Source organism: Lycorma delicatula, chromosome 2 (assembly GCF_047948215.1).
Source record: "Lycorma delicatula isolate Av1 chromosome 2, ASM4794821v1, whole genome shotgun sequence".
NCBI classification, from domain to species: domain Eukaryota; kingdom Metazoa; phylum Arthropoda; class Insecta; order Hemiptera; family Fulgoridae; genus Lycorma; species Lycorma delicatula.
In genome coordinates, this window is record NC_134456.1 from 224135916 (window position 1) to 224163020 (window position 27105).

Sequence of the window (27105 nt, forward strand, 5' to 3'; positions counted from 1 at the left end):
ACATGCTCTTACAATTTTATTTTTCAACTCTTGTATGTTAGTCCGAATTCAGAGGTGGATTTACAAATGTAAATCCACCTCTTTTTTGTTGCCTATATGCTGAATGACTAGTTGGCACTGCCACCGTGCAGCCCATTACCGAGAACCGAGTAGAGAGATATGAGATTTGGCGATGTTGATACTCTATTTTTAGTGGCAGCAGAAAAAATTTCCGCTTTTGAAAATTTGCCATCGTAGGCTATAGTCTAGCTAGTCTATTTAGAAATCTGTCTCTTTAGTTCTTGAAGCAGTTGAATTTTTTGGAAAAACTTATTCCGTTTTAATGTAGTGAAGACAAAACCATAAGAAACCCCAGTTTCACGGGATATTTTACAAATTGAGTTCTGAGGATTTGCCACTATATTTTCGAAGATTTCAACCAAAGTTAATTCATCTAAAACACTTTGCCGTGCACGTTTCACAGATCCTGTTTCTTGGAATTTTTTTACAAGTTTTAAAATGTAAGTGTGAAACATTTTTATTTGGATGCTGTTCATTAAGTGCTCGGGCATCGGGCAGTTCTTCTAGCACACTTATTTTGTTCTCCGAATGTAAAAATTAGATTAGTCCTTTCTTCCAGATTGTAAGTTATTTTAGTTAGATAAATTTACTAAATACAAAATATGAAGGCCAAATGGTAGAACAATAACCCAAGCTAAATGCCAATTTTAACAAAGAACACAACAATTTAAATAAAACCTGATAATGAAATAAATACAATAAATACTTTTTGCCACTAATTACATACAACATGTAATTAGGGAAAACAATTTTTCAAAATTTACCAAAGAAACTAGATTTCAATAACTGGCAGAAAATTATAACCTACTATAACAAGGTAATCAATTTTTCAACATGTTACCAGCAAAGAAGTAGGTACCTTATTATTGGTTTTTTGAATATTTAACTAATATTATAATGCTATCTGTTTACTGGTATATTTTTCAATGCTGGAGAAACCTAAAACCCATATTTTTAACAAGAACGGATGATTTCAGACCTAATCTTTTTGGTCAGTAACACTGTATCCCCCAACATAACCTAAAAAAACAAATTTTTAATCATAACTTCAATACCAGTAAACCAATTCTAATTCTTAATACACTTCCTTGAGCTACTCCATTCTCCAAGATGACGTTACCCGAGAGAGAATCTTCAACACAAACACGGAAAATTCGGTCATTTAAGGAACTCCTAATAAACACAAGCATATTCGCCTTCACTCCCCATTATTTGAGGGAGCATACCATGCTGCTAGGCCTTGTCGAATGCCTTGCTGATATCAAAGATGATAGCAACAAGATGCTGGTGTAGTAGGAAAGCATGATGAAGAGCCGTTTCCAATGACACTAGATGGTCAATGGAGAATTTTCCTTGTCGAAAATCACAGTTCTGGAGATAAAAGGCCATGTCTTTCCAAGTACTATGCAAGTCTGCGATTCACCATTCTCCCCATTAATTTACCAAGACGTTTGTCAGGAGATAAGAGAGGTAGTTTGAGGGGCTTGCTTTGTCTTTACCAGATTTATGTACTGGGACAACAATGGCTTCTGACCAGACAGGTCGGAAGACTTGTGCAAATCATTATAAATCAACAAATCATTATAAATGTTCAATAGGTATTGCAACGTCGAATGAGGAAGGTGTGACAGCATACAGAGGCGAATGTTGTCAAGTCCAGGGGAGTTGTCACATGAGTTTTTAAGTATGTGTGACAACTCGCTGAATGCGAATGTAGCATTTAATTCACTGACTGAATCGCCACTGTTTAATGACAATATTTCCATCTGTATCTTGTACCTCTGAAATTCGTTACTATATGATGAAGTGAGAGACACCAAGCAGAAAGAATTTGCTAAGGTAAGATAAGGTGTCGCTGCACAAGATACACTAATCCAAACTTTCAGTATCATATTTTATTTTTTATACTTACTTTAAGCACTTTATTATATATAAAATTATGTCGTATATCATTGTTTATTATGTGGCTTGCTTTAGATTTATTTAGTAAATGGGCCTCATCTGTCATACAAGCATTTTCATTAGAGTTAGCACAGTCATTGATTTTAAACAATATTTCACATAACTGCAGACAATGCACAATCATTAGGTTTCAGTTTTTAGACAATAATTCTAAGTAGTAAAATAAATTTTAATAATTTGCATGAAATTAATTAACAAAACATGGCTCAATTGAACAAAAAGTAGTCCTGTACTGGGGAAATAGTATTAGAAGAATTTCTCAGAGGCACCAATATGTTTACCATTTATCATTTAGGTGTTATCTTCTATCAAAGCATCAATTACAAAGCAAAAACTATTAATGGAAATATACAATGTAATAAATATAGAAAACTAACCAAGTGCTTATTTACTGTGGTCTCCAGGTAAACCTAAATTAATGTCCTTTAACATTGATGTATCAAACTTTATTGTGCAGATGATTGTAATGAGTCAAATTAATAGTTGCAAGAGTTATATTTATGATGTAGAAAATCATATGGATAGTTGGGAACAGTTTTGTGTTCACAGGTTTTTTTCAGTTCAGTCTATTGAACTGAAAAAGTGGAAATGAAAATGTAAAAAGGAGTTTTTACATTTTTTAAATTAATATGCTAAGTCAGCAAACAAAGACTCATTATTACAACTTTTTGAACCTTCATGAAACAAAGCAGAAATGCAAAAGTCAAAAAGATTACAATTTGAAATTCTATTGTTGTTGGTATTATGCTTTACATAAGATCTCACAATACTATGAAAGCTCTGTAATACTGTCTTCAAAACTGTTTTTTCTTTTCCTTGATAATAGCATATTATATCAAGTAATGTATTAACCAAAGATTAGACTGATCTACTAATCAATGTGAATAAAAAAAGAAGTTATGTAAAGGTCTGGCTACAAAGTTTCAGTACCTGGGTCTATAAAATATATCAATAATAAATTCTGATCATTTAACATTTATCCTCTCAATCTTGATTGAGGTGTCTGCAGTCACTCCAAGTGCATGTTATATTGTTCAAAGCTTTTTAAGTAATTGATTCAAAGGCTTTTGAAAAGTTCAAACATTTATGTTTTTCCACTCCATAGATCCAAAATATCCAAGTTCTGGCAGAAATCTTTTTTCTAGTAATAGAATTTATGGACATTCCCAAATTTTAATGCAGTTTATTTTAAATACATGACTATTTGGCAGACTATAAAGTAGTCTAATTGACTATATTTAGTCAATTTTTCTTCACCCTTTTGAAAGCTTTGCAATTTCTTTTCAGGTAATATTATTGCTGATTAGTTGTTTGATCTTAGGAATCTGATGTCAACAACAAAGAGAGTGACGACTGATAACAAGGAAAGCAATGAGTGTGGTCTTGCATTTTGACTTGCTCATTCTTATTAATTCTGAAATCTTTTATTGTAACAATGCTACTACTTTTATTTCTAGATCACAATGAAATAATATGATTTACAATAAAAAAAATCAGGGTTGAATAAAATTCAGAAACTAGGAAGAGTACACTGCTGTAAGAAAAATACACAGGTAATTGGAAAAATAGAAAGGTATCTTCCTGTCTTGTAACATACCATAACATTATGTTGGGTCGCTAAACAAGATGTTAAAAAAAATTCTACAGTGAGGGCTGGAAGTACTGTTTGCACATCTGTGTTGTTCTCAAAATTATGTAAGATATTCTATCTTTCTCATTTACCTTTACCATGTTTCCTACCATTCCAATGTTCAAGCATTACTTAGTTCAAATATTTCCATAAACATTTTTGGATGTTTTCATCATTTTGAATGGAATGGGGATTTCACATTGAAGTTAATTCACAAAATGTGAGTTGTTTCACCTCTATCCTTCCCTCACAAGATCATCCATTTTTCTTTCTAAGTAAACAACCCTTAAGGTCTAACTTCTAATATCATAACATACAATGTATCATAGGCATATCATAAATTAAAATTTAAACAATAAATAAAACTACTAACATTGTGAATGAGGATGCTACAGACCGTTAATCACTAAAATTAAGTCAAAAACAATAACTGGAAGATAACAAACTTAGCAAAAAATGACACAAACATAAATATAACTTAGAAAATAAAAGAAATAGGAATTATAAGCCCAACAAAAGAATAAGTTAGCGTAAAGGGTTCTAATTCAAAAATATAAAGTTAAAACAATAACCAGAACAGATGACCAGCAGCTTGCAGCGTAACAAAAAAACTATGTATTATCTTGTCTCCAGACACAACTAGTTCATTATCTCTTCACAGTAATTATTATATTTATATATTATGCTGATGACTTCCATAGTGATATTGACCTCTTCACATATTACAAATTACTGCCAACAGTCAATCACATGCTGCTTTTTCAATCTCAGCTGATGTTTCAGTATGCAGGTACACTCTAAAGCAAAAAATGCTAGCTGAATGAAGACACCTTCTCTTGTACAGCTTGATAATAATTCATTTCTTGGAATTTCTACATAATTTGGAGTCAGCAACAGGACATTTACATTAGTTATATGGATGTTAAATATTACAGGGTATGCCATGTTCATACTGGATAATGCTTCTACTGTATAACTTAATCGCAGCACATCATATGGCAGCGTCCATGAATGCAATAATTAACACATTGCAAGTAACACATTAACACTGCTACAACACTAGCATAATTAGACAACCTAAATGAATAATATGTTTGGTAACAAAATCTTTTGTGCTATTCAGAAAAAGGTTAACATAGACAATCACTCTCATAAACTTTCAAGAATAAAAATGCTCCACTCGAGATTTCTTAAGTTTAATTAGAAATTTGACTTTTATGTGCTGTTTGAATCTTTACATAGGCGTGGTTCTAACGATCACATGGAAAACTAAAATTGTGATAAGTATTGCTGCAATTAACTATAAAAACTTACATACTTAGTCGTCCTCTATTGTACCTGTTACAGTATTGAGATTACAAGAGCCACCCATGTTCTGCGATCTTGAACTTTCCACCCAACCACACGCCAGTCAACTCCTCTCTTCTCCACCAACCTAATTCAGTCTTCCCGCTGGCCTTACCCTCGATTCTATGATATATTATATTATATTATATTTTATGATACATTTTGGTACTGTCTTGCTTTCTTCTTTTTTACAGCTGTATATCTGGTTAGCCTAAATACAGCTGATGTTAATATATGCATTTTATTAATATTGTATTGTTCACTCTCAAACTTTACAAAAACATGTTCATCTCATCTCATTTATTATAAAATATGACACATCAATGTAAAGAATATAAATATATAATATAATCAAATATGTAAAAAAGTAAACAAAGAAACATTAGATAATCATTTGAAGAAGCGCATCAGTGCATTTTATTTAAGGTAAGGTTATTCTATGGATTACAGTATTTAGAATAGTGGGCATGATTGCGGACACTATTCGATTCACAATTTCATTAACATCCATCAAGTCTTTCCTAACAAAACTTTCTTCTCTTTCTTTCTTCTCAAAACCTCATTTCTTGCGCCTACAGCTGGCTTCTCATTTAGCATCAATGTTTCGCCAGCATATATAAGTGTAGGAACATACACAGACTTAAATACAGCAAACTATAAAAATTAGTGTATTGAAACAAGTCTTATGCAAATGTCCATAATATAAAAGTTTACTATGTTTTTGTTTGACAGATGGTGATATAAAACCAAAAATGTTCTAAACCATATATTAAAAATATCTTATAAGACATATATTACAGATTTCTTATAAGACAAGTAAAACTAACATTACATCCCTGGAACTTTTCATAGGATCTTGTAATCTTACTTTTAACTTCTCATTCACAAGATCTCATACTAAATTGGTTAAAGTGAAGATGATTCCAAACTACAGAAAGGAGAATGCCGATAAGACAAATTTATGAAAAAAATTTATACAGCTGTTATTCAAGTATTCTTGAAACATGGGGTTTTCCAGTTTTGAGTAGATTATCAAAAGTAGATAGCCTTTTAATATAGGGGTTAATTCACATTGATTTTATGTAAAATAAAATAGACTCCACAAAAAAAAGCTATCATTCATTGATTGGATACCTGCAAAATTCAAAAAGTTGAGAGGAGGAAGTATAAAAATAACTTCAGCAGCTCTTTTATTCTATAAACTAAAGAAACTTCAAAATCAAGGAAACAGGTTTTCTTATATAAAAACAACGTGATTTTTAATTTGGAATTTATTGAAATATAACATAAGAAAAATATATTAACAATAAAAATTGCCAAGAATTAAAAAATCATTCTGCCAAATTTAACACTTACATTCCAAATATTTCACTGAAGTATATTCATTTAAAATCATGAAATTTTAATTTGATGATTAAGCGTAATGAAATAAAGAAGAAAACTTACTGGAGTTCAAGTAATATATATTTAAAAAAGAATACATGTAAAATCATATTAATTACATTACAAAAATTTAAGATAACAATACAAATATTTTTTACATTACGAAAAATAATACAATTTACATTATTTGATGCAAGCAACTGATGTCTATGACAGTGTACTCAAAAAAAGTATTTTATCACAGAATTAAATGTAGTATAAGAAAATCTTAGGATTAAACAAAGTGGTCATCATTAAAGAAATTCTATCTTATGTGAAATTAGCAGCTTAAGAATTTTAACAATAATTTTGTTTTTACAAAATGACAGACAATTTGTTTTCTTAATACAAACAACAAAATTTACCAAGCAGTTTAAAAGGTGAACAGCTTCTGATCCATATTATGTCTGACAGTAAAATTAGTGCAAAACACTAAATTTCCTATTTTATATTCACAAACAAATAATAATAATAATAGTAATTTTGTGAAAAAAAATTAATGAAAAATAGAATAAAATCATCATATATTTTACATTATTTTCATCCTTTCAATTCGTTTCATTCATTACTTCATTTTGAAATCCTTGACTTGAAATTAACAAAGAAGAAACTTTTACTACCATTGAACTAAATAAAGAACATTTACGTGCCACTTCAGGAAACATTCATCATTTTTATTAAAGAAAAAAAGAAACTACAATAAACAAACACATAATATTTTCTACTCATCAATTTGTTTTAATCTTACAGACTTATTTCTAACAACTAATATTACTTCCTAGTAATTCTCATCATTTACTTTCATATTTAAAAAAAGAAAATAAATTAGAAGAATTTGTGAAGCAGATCCAAGGCAGAATGAAAAAATAAGCTAAAAATTATCATTACATGACTGAAACAGTAGGTAAAGAAGTGATAAAGAAAGTTAAAAGCAACAGTAAAAACAAAAACGGTGATATTAACAGTTAAGATATCAACAGTAAAAGAAACTGGATGGGACATAAATTAGTAGAGATAACTTGCTGAAGATATTTCAGAAGCAGAGGAAAAAAATGTATGTATATGAGACTGTAGACAGTAGATAATAAAAGTTGAATATGAAGACACCGGTGAAAGATTGATGAACATGGAGAGGTGAGTGCGATGTACAGATCTACTACACCATTATTAACACAAATTACTATTTCTCCATTGTTAAAAAATAACACATATTAATAAAAAAAATTATATTCTGTATATTTCAATGATGGTAGACAAATTATTTACACTGATAAATAAGGACGTTTTAATACACAGAGGGAGAAAACAATCAAGTAATTGTCATTTAAATTCATAAAAAAAATGAATCTACAATTTTGACAGAATTATTAAAAAAAAATTCAAATATTTTAAAAATACAGTAACAACAATATACCATTTACTCTCATGCATAACTTTTATACACATAAAAAAAAATATTACATAAAAACATATACAAATTTAATAATTCTTTACAATTACAAATGATATTTATAAATTAATTTCTTTAATGATAAAAATATTAGGTAAATATTATAAAGACATTTTTCTACCTTCAATTGATATCTCAACTGCTCGTCTGGCTTGTTTTGTTCTTTTTGAATCCAAGAAGTTCTTAAGATGTTTCTCAAATCTATTCATTTGTTTTTTTGAGGTCTATAAAAACACATATCACAAATTCTATAGAAAGAAAGTTGCACAAAGTTATTACAATGTAAAAAATTGTTTAAAAAATACACTTAAAATCTATCATGATAAACTTAAGAGATGTGTGTGTGTATGAATATATATATATATATATATATATATATATACACACACACATCATGTATGTATATATAATATATATATATATATATATATATATATACATGAAGTTTCATAAAAAATAAGAATTTTTATGTTTTCTGTGCAGTATAAGTCTGATTGTCACAATCCTTTTTTTGTTGTGTTGGTACACTTGTCCCTAACATAATTTACACTGACAGCCATTTTGGATGCTTCGTTTACTGTTACCTTTTGAAAAAGTTACACATGTTTTCCTATGGTCAGCGATTTTTAACTTATGGAAAAAATGGAACAAAGAATTTTCATTAAATTTTGCTTTAAGAATAGAATAAAGTACAGCATCATATTGTAAACTTTGAATGCTGCTTTTGTTTGACACTCCATCTATTCAGTTTCATGTCCTTATTAATGATAAACAAAATATGTAACTCTTTTCTTCTTACTTATGTAAGGCATATGTTAATCTAGTTGAGTGCAACAGCTGTTTTATAATATGTATTTTGTCTTTATAATACTCTTGTTAATTAATTCATTTCAGTAAAAGATGTATTAATAGTCTACTGAATTCAGCTAAAGATGTAGTTAAAGTTAAATCAGTTCAATAAAAGGTATATTTAAAGTTAATTCAATTCTGTTAAATATGTAACTTAAATGTGAATCTAAATAAAATACTTTAATATAATACTCCTTAAAATACAAATATTGTACATTTACATCATAATTAACCTCAACAATGTGAAATAAGTTACTAATAATACAATATTAAAATAAATGAAATGTATCTAAATCTGTTATAAATTACATATAATAAAAATGTAATTGATCACACTAACAAAATATTTATTGAAGAACATTAATGATCCAGCGGCATAAGTTCTGAATACTGGAAGGTGCATTTAGGCATTTATTCAAACACCTACTATGAATAAAACAAATGGTACAAATATTTCCAAGAGGCCCATGATGAAGACACTAAAGATAACGAGTGCCCTGGACGCCCCAGCACATCAACAACCGATGACAATGTTGAAAAAGTGAAGAAGATGATTATGGACGATCGCTGAATCATTATCAGAGAAGTTGCTGATGATGTTAGCATATCATTTGGCTAATTCAAAGCAATTTTTTCGGATTTTTGGACATGAAACATGTGGCAGCATAATTAGTTCCAAAGTTTTTGAATTTTGACCCAAAGCAGTGCTGAATGAATACTGCTCAGAAGTTGCTGAATAAGGTGAACGATGATCCAGAACTGCTCAAATACGACAGGTCATAACTGGTGATGAAACACGGGTATGACATTGAAACTAGGGCTCAATAATCCCAATGAAAGCTTCCTGAAGATCCAAGAACAAACAAGCTCGTCAAGTTCGAGCGAATGTAAAGGTTCTGATCACTATGTTCTTCGATTTCAACGGTTTAATGTATCATAAATTCTTCTCAACAGGTCATACGGTCACTAAGGAGTACTACTTGGAAGTTCTACATCATTTGTGTGAAACATATGGCATATAACTTGCAAACTGCTTCACACAAATGTTGTAGATTTGTGGCAAAACAATTCATAGCAATTGTATCACGATAATGCACCTGTAAGCCGAAAAGAACCATGAAAGGACAACATTTTGCCAACACTGAAGAGATAAAGACAGAATCGCTGAAGAAGCTTAATGCCATACCGAAATTCTATTATTCCAGAGGTGCTTTAAAAATAGGAAAAAACGCTGGCACAAATGTATTATATCTAATGGGGAATACTTTGAAGGTGACAAAATCAATATTGATCAATAAATTAAGATTTTTTGAGAAAAACTAGAATTCTGCAAATTTGTTGATCAAATGTGCATGCGCGCGCGCGCATGTGTGTGTGTGTTTGTGTGCAAACATGTGTGTAAAAACTAGTAGAGAATATTGAGAGATAAGGTATAACTTACTTTAATTTCACCATGAAAATACAATAATTAAGTATTTCAATCATAACTGAGGTTGCGGGGTCCTACAAAGTACTTTTATGATAAAATTAAGGTAAAATATATCTCTTTTCAATATTCTGTACTAAACTGTTTATATTAATAGTAGAATTAAATATACATATAATATAAATATATCCAATAAATTAATTTCACTCAAACTATGCTAAGCGAGTGAGTGTTGATGAAATAGGTTCTTTTTTTAAAAAATCCATTAAAAATATAAACCAATGATTGAGCAGGATACTATTGCATGAGCAGTACAATTTTGTTTTATTCTTTCACTATACAACAATGGCCACATTAACAAATACACTAAACTCCTGCAAATGCACTATACAATCTCACAACAAAACGGCATTACCTAATAATAAATGGCTCTTAAGATTTTATGTCAAAAGATTACAGTACTTTTAGGAACTATTCATAAGTACATATGCAAAAACTATCAATGGTATTTAGTATAAGAATATAAAAAATGTTTTGAAACCGATTATATACACTAGATTACAGTAAAACTTGAATACTTTGTGTCTTTTTCTATCTGTAACTGAATCTGTTGTTACATAAATCTAAACATTAAAGCAGTAAGCGTAAAATAAATTTATTCTTGGAGCCATAGAAACTTTTAAAAGGCATTTATATTATTTGTTTGACAAAGGTTTTTGTGACAAAAACATTTTTATTATTTCACTTCAATTTATTGTATATTATTTTGATAAGGTAATATAATTGCTTTTCACATATGAAACCAAAAATTGCATTTAATGAAATGCAAAATGATCAGTAATAAAGATCTGGAAACGGAAACTCTTCAACATCTACAATAATTAGCTATCACACTTAATACGTGATTTTTATTGAAATAAAATATAGAACTGTATATATTAAACAAGATGAATAACGTTATAAATTCCAAAATGGACATATCTTGGTAAGGTTTCTTTAAAATAAGGTTAACTAATTTAAAATATGTTGTAAAAATTTATAATTGAAAATTAAAAAAAAAGGAATATACAGGTCTCAAACTACGACTAGGAGTGTCACAATCAAACATATTTTTCTATGTGATTAGCCATTTTCTTCTCACATAGGAGGGAAATTTGTTAAAAACATATATTCAAGGAAAAATACAAATTCTGGACAAATCTGGCTCATTTTGAACTCATCCATCATGTTGACGAAAAGTGCACAAAAATTATATAACAACAGGATAGGGTATTTAGGAATGGTCATACAGTAACATCTAAAATTAGAATATACAAACAACACATACATAAAAGTTAAAATTTTTTTTAAGTTAATTTTAAAAAAAACTTACTCTACTCATGTCAACATCAGTCTTCCATTTTGGTCGCACAAGATAATCTTTATTAGAGGGAATAGGAACTCTAGCACGTCCAATCCATCCTTTATCACCTGGACGTAAAACTCTGCAAAAATCATTATAGAATGAAATAGTTACACAAGGAACGGCAAAACAAAGCATTCAAAATATAATTTATAGATTAATACAATAAAAAATTATGATAAGCCAGAACATTGTTAAGTAATTCTCAGTGTTTCAATCATCAAATGACATTTTTTTCACAATTCAAATACAATTCCATATATAAAATTGGAAAATCCATGAATAAAAGTAGAATTAATTGAAATAATCAGATATAATTTCCCCCTCTTATTCTCTACCTAGTTTTTTTTATAGGTTATAGAATTTTTCATGAAAACAGTACTTGCAATAAAAATTGTTTCCACTTTTTGAAGGGAAATAACTGTTTAATTATTATTTACACGTCAAATTCACTAAAAAGATGATTGCAGGCAATCTGAATGAGATACCAGTCAAGTGACTGAAGTTAAAAATTAAGCAAACTCTGACAAAAAAGATAGGGAAGAGAGTAGAGTATTTCAAAATGCATAGCGATAGAATCATTGTAATAAGTATAAAATCGAAACCTAAACCGACAACGATTGTTAATGTCTTTATGCCTACAAGCACCCATGATGATGATGAGGTAGTGTGTGTAGACAAAGAAATTCACAAAGTAATTAAACATATAAAAGGAGATGAAAATTTAATAATAGTTGGAGATTGGAATGCAAGCATTGGAAAAGGCAAGGAAGGAAATATAGTGGATGAATATGGGCTGGGAAAAAGCAATAAAAGAGGGGACCGACTTATAGAGTTTTGCATGCAGTATAATTTAGTAATTGTCAACACACAGTGTAAAAATCATAATAAAAGAACATATACATGGAAAAAGCCAGGTTATATTGCAAGGTATCTGACAGATTATATCACGGTTAAGCAAAGATTTAGAAATAAACTCGTAGACTGCAAAAACTTACCCTGGAACAGACCTTGATAGCGATCATAATTTAGAGTAGATTGGGGTTTAAAAACCTGAAGAAAAGGTGTCAGATGAATCGGCGGAATTTAGAGAAGCATGAGGAAGAGGAAGTAAAGAAAGATTTTTGAGGAGGACATCGTAAGAGGTCTGAGTAAAAAAGATAAGGTAGAAAATGTAGAAGAAGAATGGGAGAATGTTAAAAAGGAAATCAGCAGAAGCGAACTTAGGCGGAACAAAGAGAACTGGTAGAAAACCTTGGATTTCACATGATACATTGCAGCTGATGAATGAACGCAGAAAATATAAGAATGCTAGCGATGAAGAAAGTAAAAGGAACTATCGACAATTAAGAAATACTATAAACAGGAAGTGCAAACTAGCGAAAGAAGAGTGGTTAAAGAAAAGTGTTAAGTGGAAAGAGGAATGAACATTGATAAAATAGACGGAGCATACAGGAGAGTTAAGGAAAATTTGAATGAACATTGGTAAAATAGACGAAGCATACAGGAAAGTTAAGGAAAATTTTAGCGTACATAAATTAATATCTAATAATGTGTTAAGTTAATGTGATGGTACACCAATTTATAATACGAAAGGCAAAGTCGACAGGTGGGTGGAATATATTGATGAGTTATACGGAGGAAATTAATTAGAAAATGGTGTTATAGAGAAAGAAAAGGAATTTGAAGAGGATGAAAGGGGAGAATCAATACTGTGATCTGAATTTAAGAGAGCATTGAAAGATTTGAATGGCAGAAAGGTTCCTGGAATAGACGGAATACCTGTAGAATTACTGCGCAGTACAGGTGAAGAAGCGATTGACAGATTATACAAACTGGTCTGTAATATTTATGAAAAAGGGGAAGTTCCGCCAGACTACAAAAAGAGTGTTATAGTCATGACACCAAAGAAAACAGGAGCAGATAAATGTGAAGAATGTAAAACAATTAACTTAATTAAACATGCATCAAAAATCTTAACTGAAATTCTGTACAGAAGGATTGACGGGAGAGTGGAAGAAGTGTTAGGAGAAGACCAATTTGGTTTCAGGAGAAGTATAGGGACAAGGGAAGCAATTTTAACACTCAGATTAATAGTAGAAGGAGATTAAAGAAAAACAAACCAACATACTTGGCATTTATAGACTTAGAAAAGGCATTTGATAACATAGACTGGAATAAAATGTTGAGCATTTTAAAAAAATTAGAGTTCAAATACCGAGATAGAAGAAAAATTGCTAACATTTACAGGAACTGTAATAATTGAAGAACATAAGAAAGAAGCCGTAATAAGAAAGGGAGTCTGACAAGGATGTTCCCTATCCCCGTTACTTTTTAATCTTTATATAGAACTAGCAGTTAATGATATTAAAGAACAATTTAGATTTGGAGTAACAGTACAAGGTGAAAAGATAAAGATGCTACGATTTGCTGATGATATAGTAATTCTAGCTGAGAATAAAAAGGATTTAGAAGGAACAATGAATGGAATGAATGAAGTCCTATGCAAGAACTACCGCATGAAAATACACAAGAGCAAAATGAAAGTAATGGAATGTAGTAGAAATAACGAAGATGGACCACTGAATGTGAAAATAGGAAGAGAAAAGATTATGGAGATAGAAGAATTTTGTTATTTGAAATTTGGGAAGTAGAATTAACAGGAGCGATATAAAATGCTGAATAGCACAGGCGAAACAAGCCTTCAGTCAGAAATATAATTTGTTTACATCAAAAATTTTTGAAAGTATATGTTTGGTGCGTCGTTTTATATGGAAGTGAAACTTGGACGATTGGAGTACCCGAGAAGAAAAGACTAGAAGCTTTTGAAATGCGGTGCTATAGGTGAATTTTAAAAATCAGATAGGTGTATAAAGTGACAAATGAAGAGGTGTTGCGGCAAATAGATCAAGAAAGAAGCATTTGGAAAAATATAGTTAAAAGAAGAGACAGACTTATAGGCCACATATTAAGGCATCCTGGAATAGTCGCTTTAATATTGGAGGGACAGGTAGAAGGAAAAAATTGCGCAGGTAGGCAACATTTAGAATAGTAAAACAAATTGTTAGGGATGTAGGATGTAGGGGGTATACCGAAATGAAACGACTAGCACTAGATAGGGAATCATGGAAAGCAGCATCAAACCGGTCAAATGACTGAAGACAAAAAAAAAAAAATATATATATATATATAGTAATGTCATTGGCGAAAACAATTATAATAAATGGATCAAGATTTTGAGGCAGCTCGTTAATAAAGAAAGCAAAAGCAAGGGACCTAGGACAATTCTCCAAGGCAATTCGCGTTTTACATCCAGATCTAAATTTACATGTGTATACTTATCAAAAGAGGAAATTTCACCTACTTCTTTGCGGTTGGTAAATTTTTAATGAAACTGATTATAAACAGCTATTCCGATACCATATCTGTTATGATTTTTCATTAATAAAAAATGCGGAATTAAATCGAATCCTTTATTCAGATCCCCAAAAAATATTAATACAAACAATAATGTTTGTTTCCTTAGAAAATTGAATTTAAACATTTTTTTTTTACTTTTGACATAAATTTAAGTCTATAAACTCTGTAGGTTTCTTTATTTATTTTATTTAAAGCAAATACAACTTATAATTCAACTTAAACATAAGTTACAGTCGTTAATGAGATATCTCTGTAGAAAGAACGGTGAGAATTAGGCTTGGCACGAAAATACCGAGCCTGAGTGTGATTCAGACCGAGATTCTATTGGATAAAAGACAGAGATTTTTTAATTCCTCTTACTTTGTCAAATCAAGCCTCCAAAAGGTGCACAAGGATATATCCAGAACAAATAGGAGAAAAAAATTTGTCCAGTGAGCAAATTTTACAACTTTATCTATTGTTATACCCCACTAGATCACATCTAGAGTTGTAACTTGGGACCTAGTCCCACCACAGGTGACCCCTTGACAGTCATGAAAGGTCTTTTAAAGTGTACTCCATTGGTTGAACCATGCAACATCAAAGTTCAGAAGGAATAATCTGATACGATGGGTTGCTACTTAGAAGATAATATGTGATTGGAAGCATTGGAATGCCCTAACACTACAGACATGAACAAGAGCAATTCAAAATCCAAGATCAAATCGAAGCAAATCACCTCATTTCCACTCACAATGTAAATTTACTCATGCAAACTGGTAAACTAAAAATAATAACCAACCTAATGGACAATTACAAAACTTTCATCATGGGACTGCAGAAACTAAACAATGACAAGCATTTCATGGAATCTCAACGATATAGGCGCTACAAAAGTATACCTGGGAAAATAGTGATAAAGTGCTTCACAGTATGGAACAGGCAATTTTCTGATCCTCAAAATAATAAACTCCAAACAAGAATTCAAGTCGCAGTTGCCAAGAATCTTGCAAACACTTGCTTTAAAAGTATCAAATAAAATCTATACCAATATAAACACCAACAAATCTTCAAAAGACCGTAAAGAAACAGAAATGTTTCAGGAGCTACGCAAACAAACCATACATAACATAACCTAAATTATACCTAATTACAACTAATCTGAGACTTCAAAAATCAACTAGACACAGAAAGAAGATACTGTGATTTCATTGGAAAATGACCTGTCCAATTGGAAATAAATGAAAACAGTGTATCAATCTCTGCAGAAATACAAACTAATCTCAAAACACATATTTCAAGAGGAAACCTCAAAAACTCAAAACCTGGAAATACCCTTACAGCAAAGGAGAATGGCAACTTGATCATGTCTTCACAGACAAAACCACCACAAAGAGATCTACAACATAAACGTCCTCCACGGAGTAAACACAAGCTAAAAATTAAATTCACTTCTCAAAGGAACAAAAATAAGCATCTAAAACTAAAAGAAAAAGACATCCTATATTATGTTCTAAATACTAATCATGAAATCTACCAAAAAAACAACTGAAAAATAACAATCATGGATAAACTTCATGACCTAATCAACAACCTTGAACAAATTGTAGAACTGGCCTCAACAAAACCCCGTAAAAAACATCAATGGTGGAACAGCGAATATGACAAAACATTAGAGAAGAGACATCAAGCTGGCTATTAAACCAAAAAACAGAAACATCCTTCCAAAATCTAATAAAACAAAGAAAGAAACCACCTGAACCCTAAGGAAAATAAAAGGACACCATACACACACTGAAATCCGTAGGATTCAACAAAATCCAGTCAAGAGACTACATCATAAACCTTCAAAATACAACTCCAAAAATATGAGCTCCAACTCTACTAATGAAGGATGAAAACCATATTCCGGTCCATAACAATAAAGACAACGCAGAAATCTTTGCTAAATATTTCATCAAATCCTAAATTGCAAGAACTGACAAAATTCCTAAAATTTGACAGCAAAAAATTCCTAAAACAACACTGGAAAACATCATCCCTTTAACAATAAAAGACATCTAACAATAAAAAACATCTACCAAGCAATGGGTATAATGAAGAATTACAAAGTGGTGGAAAAAGATCACACCTTTGTAAAGATCTGGAAACATGCAGGAAGACCAACAAAAATAATGCTTCACCCACAGCTTATCAACATCTGGATCAAAGAACCACCAGAACACTGGATGACAGGCCTCATCCAACCGCAACACAAGAAAGCAGACAAAACAGGCCCTAACAATTAAACCCACCAGGTTGGTCTAGTGGTGAACTCATAATCAGAAATCAGTTGATTTTGAATTTGAGAGTTCTAAGGTTCAAATCCTAGTAAAGGTTACTTTTATATGGATTTGAATACTACATCGTGGATACTACTGTTTTTTGGTAGTTGGGTTTCAATTAACCACACATCTCAGGAATGGTCAACTAGAGACTGTACAAGACTACATTTCACTTACATTCATACATATCATTCATCCTCTGAAGTAATACCCTACAGTGGTTCTGGAGGCTAAACAGAAAAAATGAAAGGCCCTAACAAGTACTGGGGAATCTTACTCCTATATTCTTATAAGAATTCTTATATGATTCTTTTAAGAATCATCTTCAACCGGAACGGTTACAACTTCAGAAAGAATTAGAATACCAAGGGGGTTTCAGACAATGAAGCTGTCCAGATCAGACCATGAGTCTCAGGCTAATAATGGATTACAACAGAAACAGAAGCAGAAATATGATGATAACATTTGTATATTTCAAGAAAGCATATGACTGCAGCCATAGAGAATTCCTCACCTCAGACACACCCAAAATTAATAAAAATGATAAAACTGACCCTCACAAACATTAAATCAAAAGTAAAATTCAGAGGTGAACTCTCAAAACCATGAGATCAAAACAGGACTGTACCAAGGCAATGGACTCTCACTGCAACTATTCAACTGGCTCTGTATAAATATTAATGAGGGAATGGCTCAAAAAATGCCCCCCAAAAATAGACTAGGCTAAAAAATCAAATCAAACTCCCTTGGTTCGTCGACGACTTGGCAGACATCAACGAAGCTAAAACACAGATATTAGTAGAACTTCAAAATATTATAAATAAATTTAGCCTAAAATATCATTCGAAAGACAAAGATTATGCCCCAAAAACCAACACAATTAAAAGAAGTAAACATAAATAATAAAGTCAAAATAGTAATCCAATTTAAATACCTCGGAGAAATAGCAACCATCTAAACGAAAGAACCTAAATCCAAACAAGCACAAACTAGCTAAAGCCTAAAATTTAACCTAGTATACCTACAGTAAAAAATGTGTATTCATAAATGCAAAAATAAGATACTACAACACAGCTGTAATACCAGAAGCCATGTATGCAGCAGAAACGCTCTTCCACCTCAACGAACAATCAAATACAGACAGACTCCAGAAAATTAAAAGTTGAATTACAAAAACCTGCATCTATTAAAAGTATCAGAAAGACGGGCAGTGGTGGATCATGCCCAATAAAGTTATGTACAAAGAGCTAGAAACAATCACTGATACCATGTGTCGGAGGAGACTAGGATTCTTCAGACACATCATGAGGATGCAAGATTTGTGAATTCTGAAACACCTGGTACGGTACAGTACAATGTTGATTCAAAAATCAAAAAAAAAAAATGTTGATTCAAAAAAAAAAGTTGATTCAAAAAAGACAGGCTGCAGATGGATCAGAGAAATAAGAGAGGATTTGAAGGAAATTGGCCTTATTCCAGAAGATTCCACAGACAAGATAAAATTAAACAAAAAATCAAGGATAAAAACACTCGCTTCAGGCTAACAAGAAAGAAACTCGCAGCAGAAACATTTTCAACACCAGAAAGGACACAAAAATCAGAACATACGAAAAAGTACTAGGACTGCAAGGCCCAAAAGGCCCCTTTGAGGAAACTTGAATCATGGACTGACTTAAGTGATCCTATGTGGTCATAAAAGATTAAGAAAAACATGTCCTGACTGACTGACCGATTCATCAATATCCAGCAAAAACTACCAAAGATAAATTAATGAAAATTTGAATACATGATCTTCTTAAGGCACTGCACTCTAAGAAAGGATTTTTTGAAATTTCAAGTTTAAAGGGTTAAAATGGAGTAATAATGAAACTTACAATTTTTTTTCTCTACAGCAAATGAAAATATCAACCTGAATTTTGGTGTGTGTAATCTTCATGTGAATATCTAAAAACTAATTTCTATATTTTTTAAATTCTGAGTTACAGGGATAAAATGGATTTTGAATTTTTTTCAAACCCATCTATTTTAATTTCTAGATAACAAACGAAGATATTAACTTGATTTTTGATGGGGGATGAATAAAGGTACAGGCAAAAATAAGGTAAAAATAAAGGGTTTAGGGAATGAATAAAGATAAAAAAATTTTTTTATCAATTATTGTAAGTTTTACCCATTTTCAACTATACTAAACAAGATACCGACTAGATTAGAACTTGCAAATACTCTTCAGATAAATACCTAAAAACCTTTTTCAAGTTTTTTAAAATTCAATTTTTTAAGGGGTGTGACGGTCAGTGTGTAGCATGTGGCACTACCAACACAGTCACTGTAACTGCACGTGCGACATGACTGGCTACACTGCTTCCAGTTACTTGACTAAAAAGCACAAAATAAAAGTAATTAAAAAGTTTATAAAATGAGAAACAAAGTACTGTCACCTACTAGTGATGTTTGTTGGGTAAGGCTAAAAACCAGGCAAAATACATAATTATCTGTACAAAGTATGGAGAAACCGGTTAGTTATAATTAATATTTTTAAGAAGGAGGCCAACTGTTTTGAAACCCACATTATTAGATCATTCAAAGTTTCAGGTCTTGTACTGACCAACTGTTGCTCTGAAGAAATTACAATACACTGTTATTTTTTATAAACTGAACAGGTTTTAATTTTTATTTATCATTATTATTCTCACAAGCAAGAATTTAACCAACACAGTGGCGTCCAAAGGGCAGAGACCTCTGGCTAGACAGGAAGGACAAATGAAGCGAACCATGATCGGCTAAATATCCCCTGGCTGCTACAAGAAATGCAAGTAACCATGTAGCATAGTTGAAGCTACGATGGGGAATGCTAGTTTATTTAATATTTAATTAAAACCAGTGTTTTATTTTTACACTACACAGAAACCAATGTTTTGATTAATATGAATCGAAACGTTCTGAATCATCTGACACCATACTTTATTCATAATAGCAGACAATTGAATTCTATGAATATTTTAAAGTACATATAATTGAAGATCAAGAAACCATCAACAGTATTTTATAATTAAACAAGATATGCAAGTGAAACTTAGTTTACATTCCTTATGTGGTTGTTACTATTAATGCAAATAGGGATTTGACAAAGTGTAAAAAATTTGTACCAGCCATCATTTTACATAAGAATATTTAATTGCTTATATAATATTTAAAGTTCTACAATATGCAAATCATATGACTTTTACAAAAACTACCACTCTGAGCAATGAGGTATGCTACAGCTTGCCTGCAATCAGATGCAGATGCCAGTGCTTTAATTGTCCATAATAATGCAATGATATTATTAAGGGGCCAAAGCCACGACCTGATGTCACCACTGTGAATATCAGTGCTCCTGAATATTATGAGGCAAACTTTTATAGCATATAAACAACATTACTTAAATTAACTTGAGTGAAATTATGCAAAAATATTAATTTTAAAAATAAGAGATGCCTTTCAACTAATACTAACTTTCCTTCATCTGAAAGAGCTTTTGTGATATCTCTTTTACTTGTTGTTGGAGGTGGTGGTTCATCATCAGATGTTCTCCTTCGTTTTGGCACCTGTTCTAAGTCTCGTTGTTCTCTCTCCTCTTTACTCATAGCTGAAAATTTTTTTAGTGATAATCAATACTACAAATGTAAACACAGAAAACAATTAAAATATATACTGATACCAGAGTTATGTTATCATTTTATCTGTTCAAGAAAAAATTTCAAGAATACCAATTGATTTTATAACAACTACTTTTTTATCCTTCTTAGCAACTATGAAAGAAAAAAATTTCATACTGCTTTCACTGATACTCATGAATTATTATATCCGATTTTAATCTACTGTCTGTGAACTAATTAGCTATCAAACTAAATGAGCAACTGATTTAGAATCTGATTGTTGATCTTCTAACCAGTATATGACTGATAAGAGGGTAGTTCAATAATTAAAGAAATAAATTGAAAAAAATATTTCAGGTCTAAGGCTTTTAGCATGGTTTTATGTCACATTGATGGTTTTTACTGTTTTTTGATAAATTTCTAGATTACTACAGAGCAGGCAGGAATTATTTCCCTATTGAAAATTGTCTATAACTTTTTCAATACTTAACTGATTTTCATGAAACAAAAAATATTTTGTTTTTTACAATGGTAGAATTGTTATGCATTGCTAAAATTCCACACAAGCATCATCATTATCCACCAGTTTCTGTAAACAGGTTGGGATGTTTGTGACAGACTTCTGCAGATAATCCAGCAGTACAGTTTCCAAGAACTTGACGAATTCGCTCCTCCAGTCCAATTTGACTGATGTTCAAAGACACTACACCTCATTGATAATAACTCCCCTTATCACAAGAAACAACTCTCAAACTTGTTGAATCTTGTCATCTATGAAGGAGGGTGGCGGGTGTCCTGCTTCCTTGTTGTTCGTCACACTTGCTCGGCCACTTTAAAACTTCTCAATCCATGAAAAAGCACATTTTATATGATAAATCACTGTTCCCATATTGTGAAAGCCTACAATAAATTTCAGCCCCTTTCACTTTTATACGGATTTGAATACTAGACCACGGATACTGGTGTTCTTTGGTGGTTCAATTAACCACACATCTCAGGAATGGCCAACCTGAAACTGTACAAGACTACACTTCGTGTGCATTCATACATACACTCATTAATCCTCTGAAGTAATACCTTACAGTGGTTCTGGAAACTAAACAGAAAAAGCCCCTTTCACACCTTCTGACCACAGAAATCAGATCACTGCTCATTGTACCTCCTTGGTGCAGAGCGGACATGTTTGTATTGTAATAACAGGAAGATAATGACGAGTTTGGCTCGTCAAATCACACATGTGACCACAGTTGTACCAACTCTAAGCAAGCATGTGCAGAAGGCAGTACGACAACCTTGAAGGTGTTTTGATGAAAATATAAATAGTTTTGGCTCACTCATAATACACGTTATAAATATAAATATTAAACAACAATTATTATACAAATAATTTTACATAAACATCAAATATCAAATCAAGTAGAGAAATTAAAAATATTCAAATTAAAACATGCATGTTTATGACTAAAAAAGAATTAATCAAATATAATAAACAAGCCAGTAATGAAATATTTTACCTTTGAAGTCAGCTGATAAATTAAAGATAGGTCTAGCCCACTCATTTATTAGACGACCAGCTAATTCTTTATTTTCTTTAGTTTCCTTGGGATGTTTGTACAGATACATAACAGCTTTCCCAATTCCTGATTGTTTTAGTGTAGACTGGTCAATTCGCGGAAACTAAACAAATTACAAAAAAAAAGCCTTGACAATTATAAGTAGAAATATACTGCAATTAGTAATGGTACAATGTAAATTAAGAAAGGTAATTAGACAACTATAATTAATAGTCAAGAATATTCTTTAACGTATAGATAAAAAAAACCTTTTTTATAACATATGCGGTACAGCTGCCTCAGAATAAGATATGCAAATTGCAAAACTTTTTTATTTCTTACAAAGCATATTGTTGCAGATCAATGGAAATAATTCTGTATTAAAAACAACGGACTTTTAATTTTTGCAATTTAATATATTTGATTTATGTCCATTTGTTAATTATAATATCAATATAGTAAAAAATTGAGTACTTAATGAACTGAAAAAGTTTTGAAAATTCTTTTTTGTGATCTTTACAGAATATATTTCAACATAATTGATTTAATAATTTAAAAAATTCATTAATTATAATAAGCAAAAAGTTAGCAAATAAGCTAGAATTTATATAAATGCCAATTTTTAATTCAAAATAACGAACTAATGCGATAAAAATGACAAAAACCACTGCTGAAACTACCATAATATTTTTAAGAATAAGCAAAATCCATCTAAGATTTACCAGCGGAAGTGAGAAATTAAGTAACTTCTCATTACTTCCTTCACTCAGCCTAATATAATGCTACACACTTTATCCCAACCCCATCAAAACACAAGTGATATTATTAGCCCTACAAGTAAAACCTTCATTCTGTTCAGTACAGGGTTTGGTTGTATAAGAATAATTATTCTATGAAAAATCATATGCTATACAACTTGACTTCAGAAGCTATAGTTGCTTCACAGTCAAGATTGGAACAGATAATGAATTCAAAACTTACATAAAACTTTATTTTAAAATCATAGCACTTTATTTTCTGTAAGACCACCACATATTTGAAAAATTATTACTCTTAACTGAATAGAGTCAATTTGTTATAACTAAAAATATTATATTAAAATTATAACTTATATCATCTGGCACAACTCACCTCTCTAAGTAATCTCAATAAAGAGTCTCTAATACAAAGCGATGGCAGACTACGATCAGGCATCGGTGCAAGCCAATCAGTGAGTACGGTAAGAACATTATGTTCAATAAATGCCAGCTGAAGATCATGTTTTTTTAACTGTGATAGAGCCTTAGGAAGCATTGCGATCTTGTTAGTAGCCGGTTTAGATTGTAAATTTAATTGTCTATCTTCCTGAAATAAAAAAGTTTGGGTTGTACATATATGCCACCTAATTTTTTGTGTAATTTTAAGAAATAAAACTTAAAAGGTGCTGGGGAAAACTTGCCAAATTCAGAAGCCTGAATGACAGGATTTTGTATTAATTTCATGTTTATATGACTCGGCGGTGTGAAATTCCATAAGAATATTGATGGTTCTTGTAAATCGCTACACTACCAAACTTGAACCAACTTCTTAAATGTTATTATATAAAATAAAATTTATGGCAGTCACTTTTTTAGATTACATAGATAAGACTAGGACTTTGTGCCCAGTTGATATGCAAGGCAAAAAACAATTTCTCTATGATAAAAAAGAAACTATTATATTGTTTGTACTATTGATTTGAACTTATCTCTTTAAGAGTATGTGGTCTTTATTGTCGTGTGTTTAGACATACTGGGACACTTACATCATACAAGGTCTGTTCAGAAAATAACCAAACATTTTTAATTATGAGCCAGGATATTTAGTGACATGCAGTTGGCAGTCAATCAAAGAACCACATGTTCTTGGATTGTTTATATTTCGATTAGTTTTTGTGTTATTGTTATTTGAGTGCAACATGTTTAAGTGTTAGTAGTGATTTTTGTAATGTGTGATTTTCAGGAGCAATGATACAATGTAAAATTTTGTGTGAAACAATTCAACTTTTGAAACAAGCTAATGAAGATGCTGCTCTGGATCATACGCAATGTTACAAAAATGGTTTCACGATTTAATAGTGGTCGTCAGTCAACAGAAAATGACCCTCAATCACCAGGAAAGCCTTTGACTTCAACTGATGACATCCACGTTCATAAAATCAACAATCTGGTGCATGCAAATTGCCGATTGACTGTCACAGTACTTACAGAAGAGGTTAGCATCTCAATTGGACCATGCCATGACATTTTAACATGTATTGAATTGCAGCAAAGTTTGCTTCTCATTTGATGACCGAAGAGTGGAAAGAACATCAAGTAGATATTTGCTGGCAACTTCTTGAACAAGCCAATTATGATGAAACAGTCATGCAAAAGATCATAACAGGGCACAAAAGCTCGATGTATACAGCTACAACATTGAGACAAAAGTTCAATCATCACAATGGATTGGCAAAGGATTTCCACGCCTCAAGAAAGTAAGTCAAATCTTGATCCAATGTCAAAGTGATGCTCTCTGTTTTTTTTTGGAACTGTGCATTCTGAATTCTTGCCTCAAGGTAAAACAGTGAGCCGTATGTATTATCAAGGTATTTTACAACAGTTAGGTGAAAAAATCTGCAAATAGAGACCAGAGTTGTGGTGAGACAACTCGTAGTTCCTTCGTGATGCACCCACACAATCATTTGTCGATTCATCAGTTTTGTGTCAAAAATCAGATGACTGTTCTCCCTCAGTCTCCCTATTCACCAGATCTGGCTCCTTGTGATTTTTTCTTAATTCCGAAATTAAAATCTGTGATGAAAGGACACTGTTTTGAGACTATTGGTGACATTAAAGCAAATTTTTCAGACCTTGAAGGCCATTTCAAATGAAGCTATTCAGGACTGCTTCACGAAGTGGAAACATCACTGAGAAAAGTGTGTGAGTAGGAGAGGAGAGTACTGTATATAGGGAAGAGAATGTGAATAGGGAGGAATTGGACAAGGCCCAATATACTGTAAAATTAATAATAAAGATGAAAAAAATAAAGTTCGCTTATTTTCTGAACAGACCTCTTGCATTACTTACAATGTTCTGATACAGAACACCTGATATCTTATCTACTATAATTGATTATATCTATCATAATCATCATATGATAGAATCTAATATTATCTAATATGATAGATTATCATACTGATTTATATTTACGAGAGGTTTTATTGCTGGCCTGCATTAGTTTCTAAGTGATGTCTTATTAGATAACACTTAGAAATATTCTTTATGCATTGTTGCCAAGAATGTTGAGAGATTAAATCAGAACAGTGAACAAGTATTTAATTTCTTATTATATTCTGTAAAGCTGAATCTTCACTGGTTTATCAGGATCTACAAAACTTATTGCTCTAATTACCTTCAAAGTACTCTCCTTTTTATTCGATATGCCTATCCTAATGCTTTTCCAAGAACTGAAAACATTTTCAAAAGTCTTCACCATCAGTTCAAGACTTCATTTTTTTTTCATTGTTGATGTAAGCAAAACGTGTCCCTTTCAATTAACAATTCATAAAGAGAACAGAAAAATGTCACATGACATAAAGTAGGGTGAACAGGAAGGAACCATAATATTTTAATAAGAATTGTCATGTTGTTTTTGAAAAAAAACTGTACAACTCCAAATCATGAAAGAGTATATTATGATGAAGGATCACATCATTACCACTCTATATGTTAGGTCATTTTCTTCACAAATTATCATTTAAGTGCTAGTCATTTTAAGCTTTTTAAAAAAATTTATGACAAACACTAGATAATTGTTTTTTTTTTTTTTTAACTTTTGTTAATAAAAAGAACTCCTATTAATAATAATTATTTATGACACGAACTTAAAAACACCTGATCCCTCACAATTCTCATTAATGGTAAAATTATGATCTTCATTGCTTATACTGTACAATTTTTGAAAATTTTTTGTTGTATTAAATAGTTGAAGGTCAATCATATGTTACATGATTATAAAGTGATATTTTTTATATAGTCTGAAATATGAATATCACGTTTATGCTTGTCTTACTTAAAACTTTTTCTTAAAAGATTTTTTTTCAAACATTAAAACAATCCTCTCTATTTATTTCCCTTTTATTGACAAATTCACTTCATATGCATTCTTTCACATACTTGACAAAAACCAAAACAAAATAATCAACCTACAATACCTCATAACTATTCACCTACAACTATTCAGATCCAAAACTAGCAGAGCACACTGCCAAACACATCTATTTCTCCTACCAGAATCAACTTTCAGTTATTTTTGTTGCTTCCTAGAACTACATAAATAAAATATTATGTAGACCATCATGTGTATACAAAATGAAATGTTTTTGATAAAATTTTATTTTTTATGTTTATTAAGTCTATTACCTTTTAGCATAATAAATAATAGAAAAAAACATGTGATGTACATACTTCAGCAGCATTTTTCATATCAGCTAAAAGTTGTGCTATAATATCATCATTGTCATTTATAATGTCAATATCTTTACGACGTCTTCTTTTAGATTGTTCTTCTTTTTTGCGCAGTAGCATCAAATCAAAATCAGATACTCCATCTCGGTCATCACTGTAACAAACTGTTTACTTAGA

General features: G+C 31.1%; 1 protein-coding gene across 1 annotated transcript in view; it reads right to left on the minus strand.

Annotated features, from left to right (window-relative positions):
• Window positions 1-6445: 6445 nt before the first annotated feature.
• Window positions 6446-27105, minus strand: part of LOC142319697 (uncharacterized) — a 42714-nt gene continuing 22054 nt past the window's right edge. Inside the window, exons 6-11 of the mRNA XM_075357265.1 lie at window positions 26929-27082; window positions 23594-23806; window positions 22424-22586; window positions 20767-20899; window positions 11519-11630; window positions 6446-8095 (exon numbers count right to left, since the gene is read on the minus strand). Coding sequence (XP_075213380.1) covers window positions 7973-8095; window positions 11519-11630; window positions 20767-20899; window positions 22424-22586; window positions 23594-23806; window positions 26929-27082 — 898 coding nt within the window. The 3' untranslated portion in view covers window positions 6446-7972. The remainder of the gene's footprint in view (window positions 8096-11518; window positions 11631-20766; window positions 20900-22423; window positions 22587-23593; window positions 23807-26928; window positions 27083-27105) is intronic.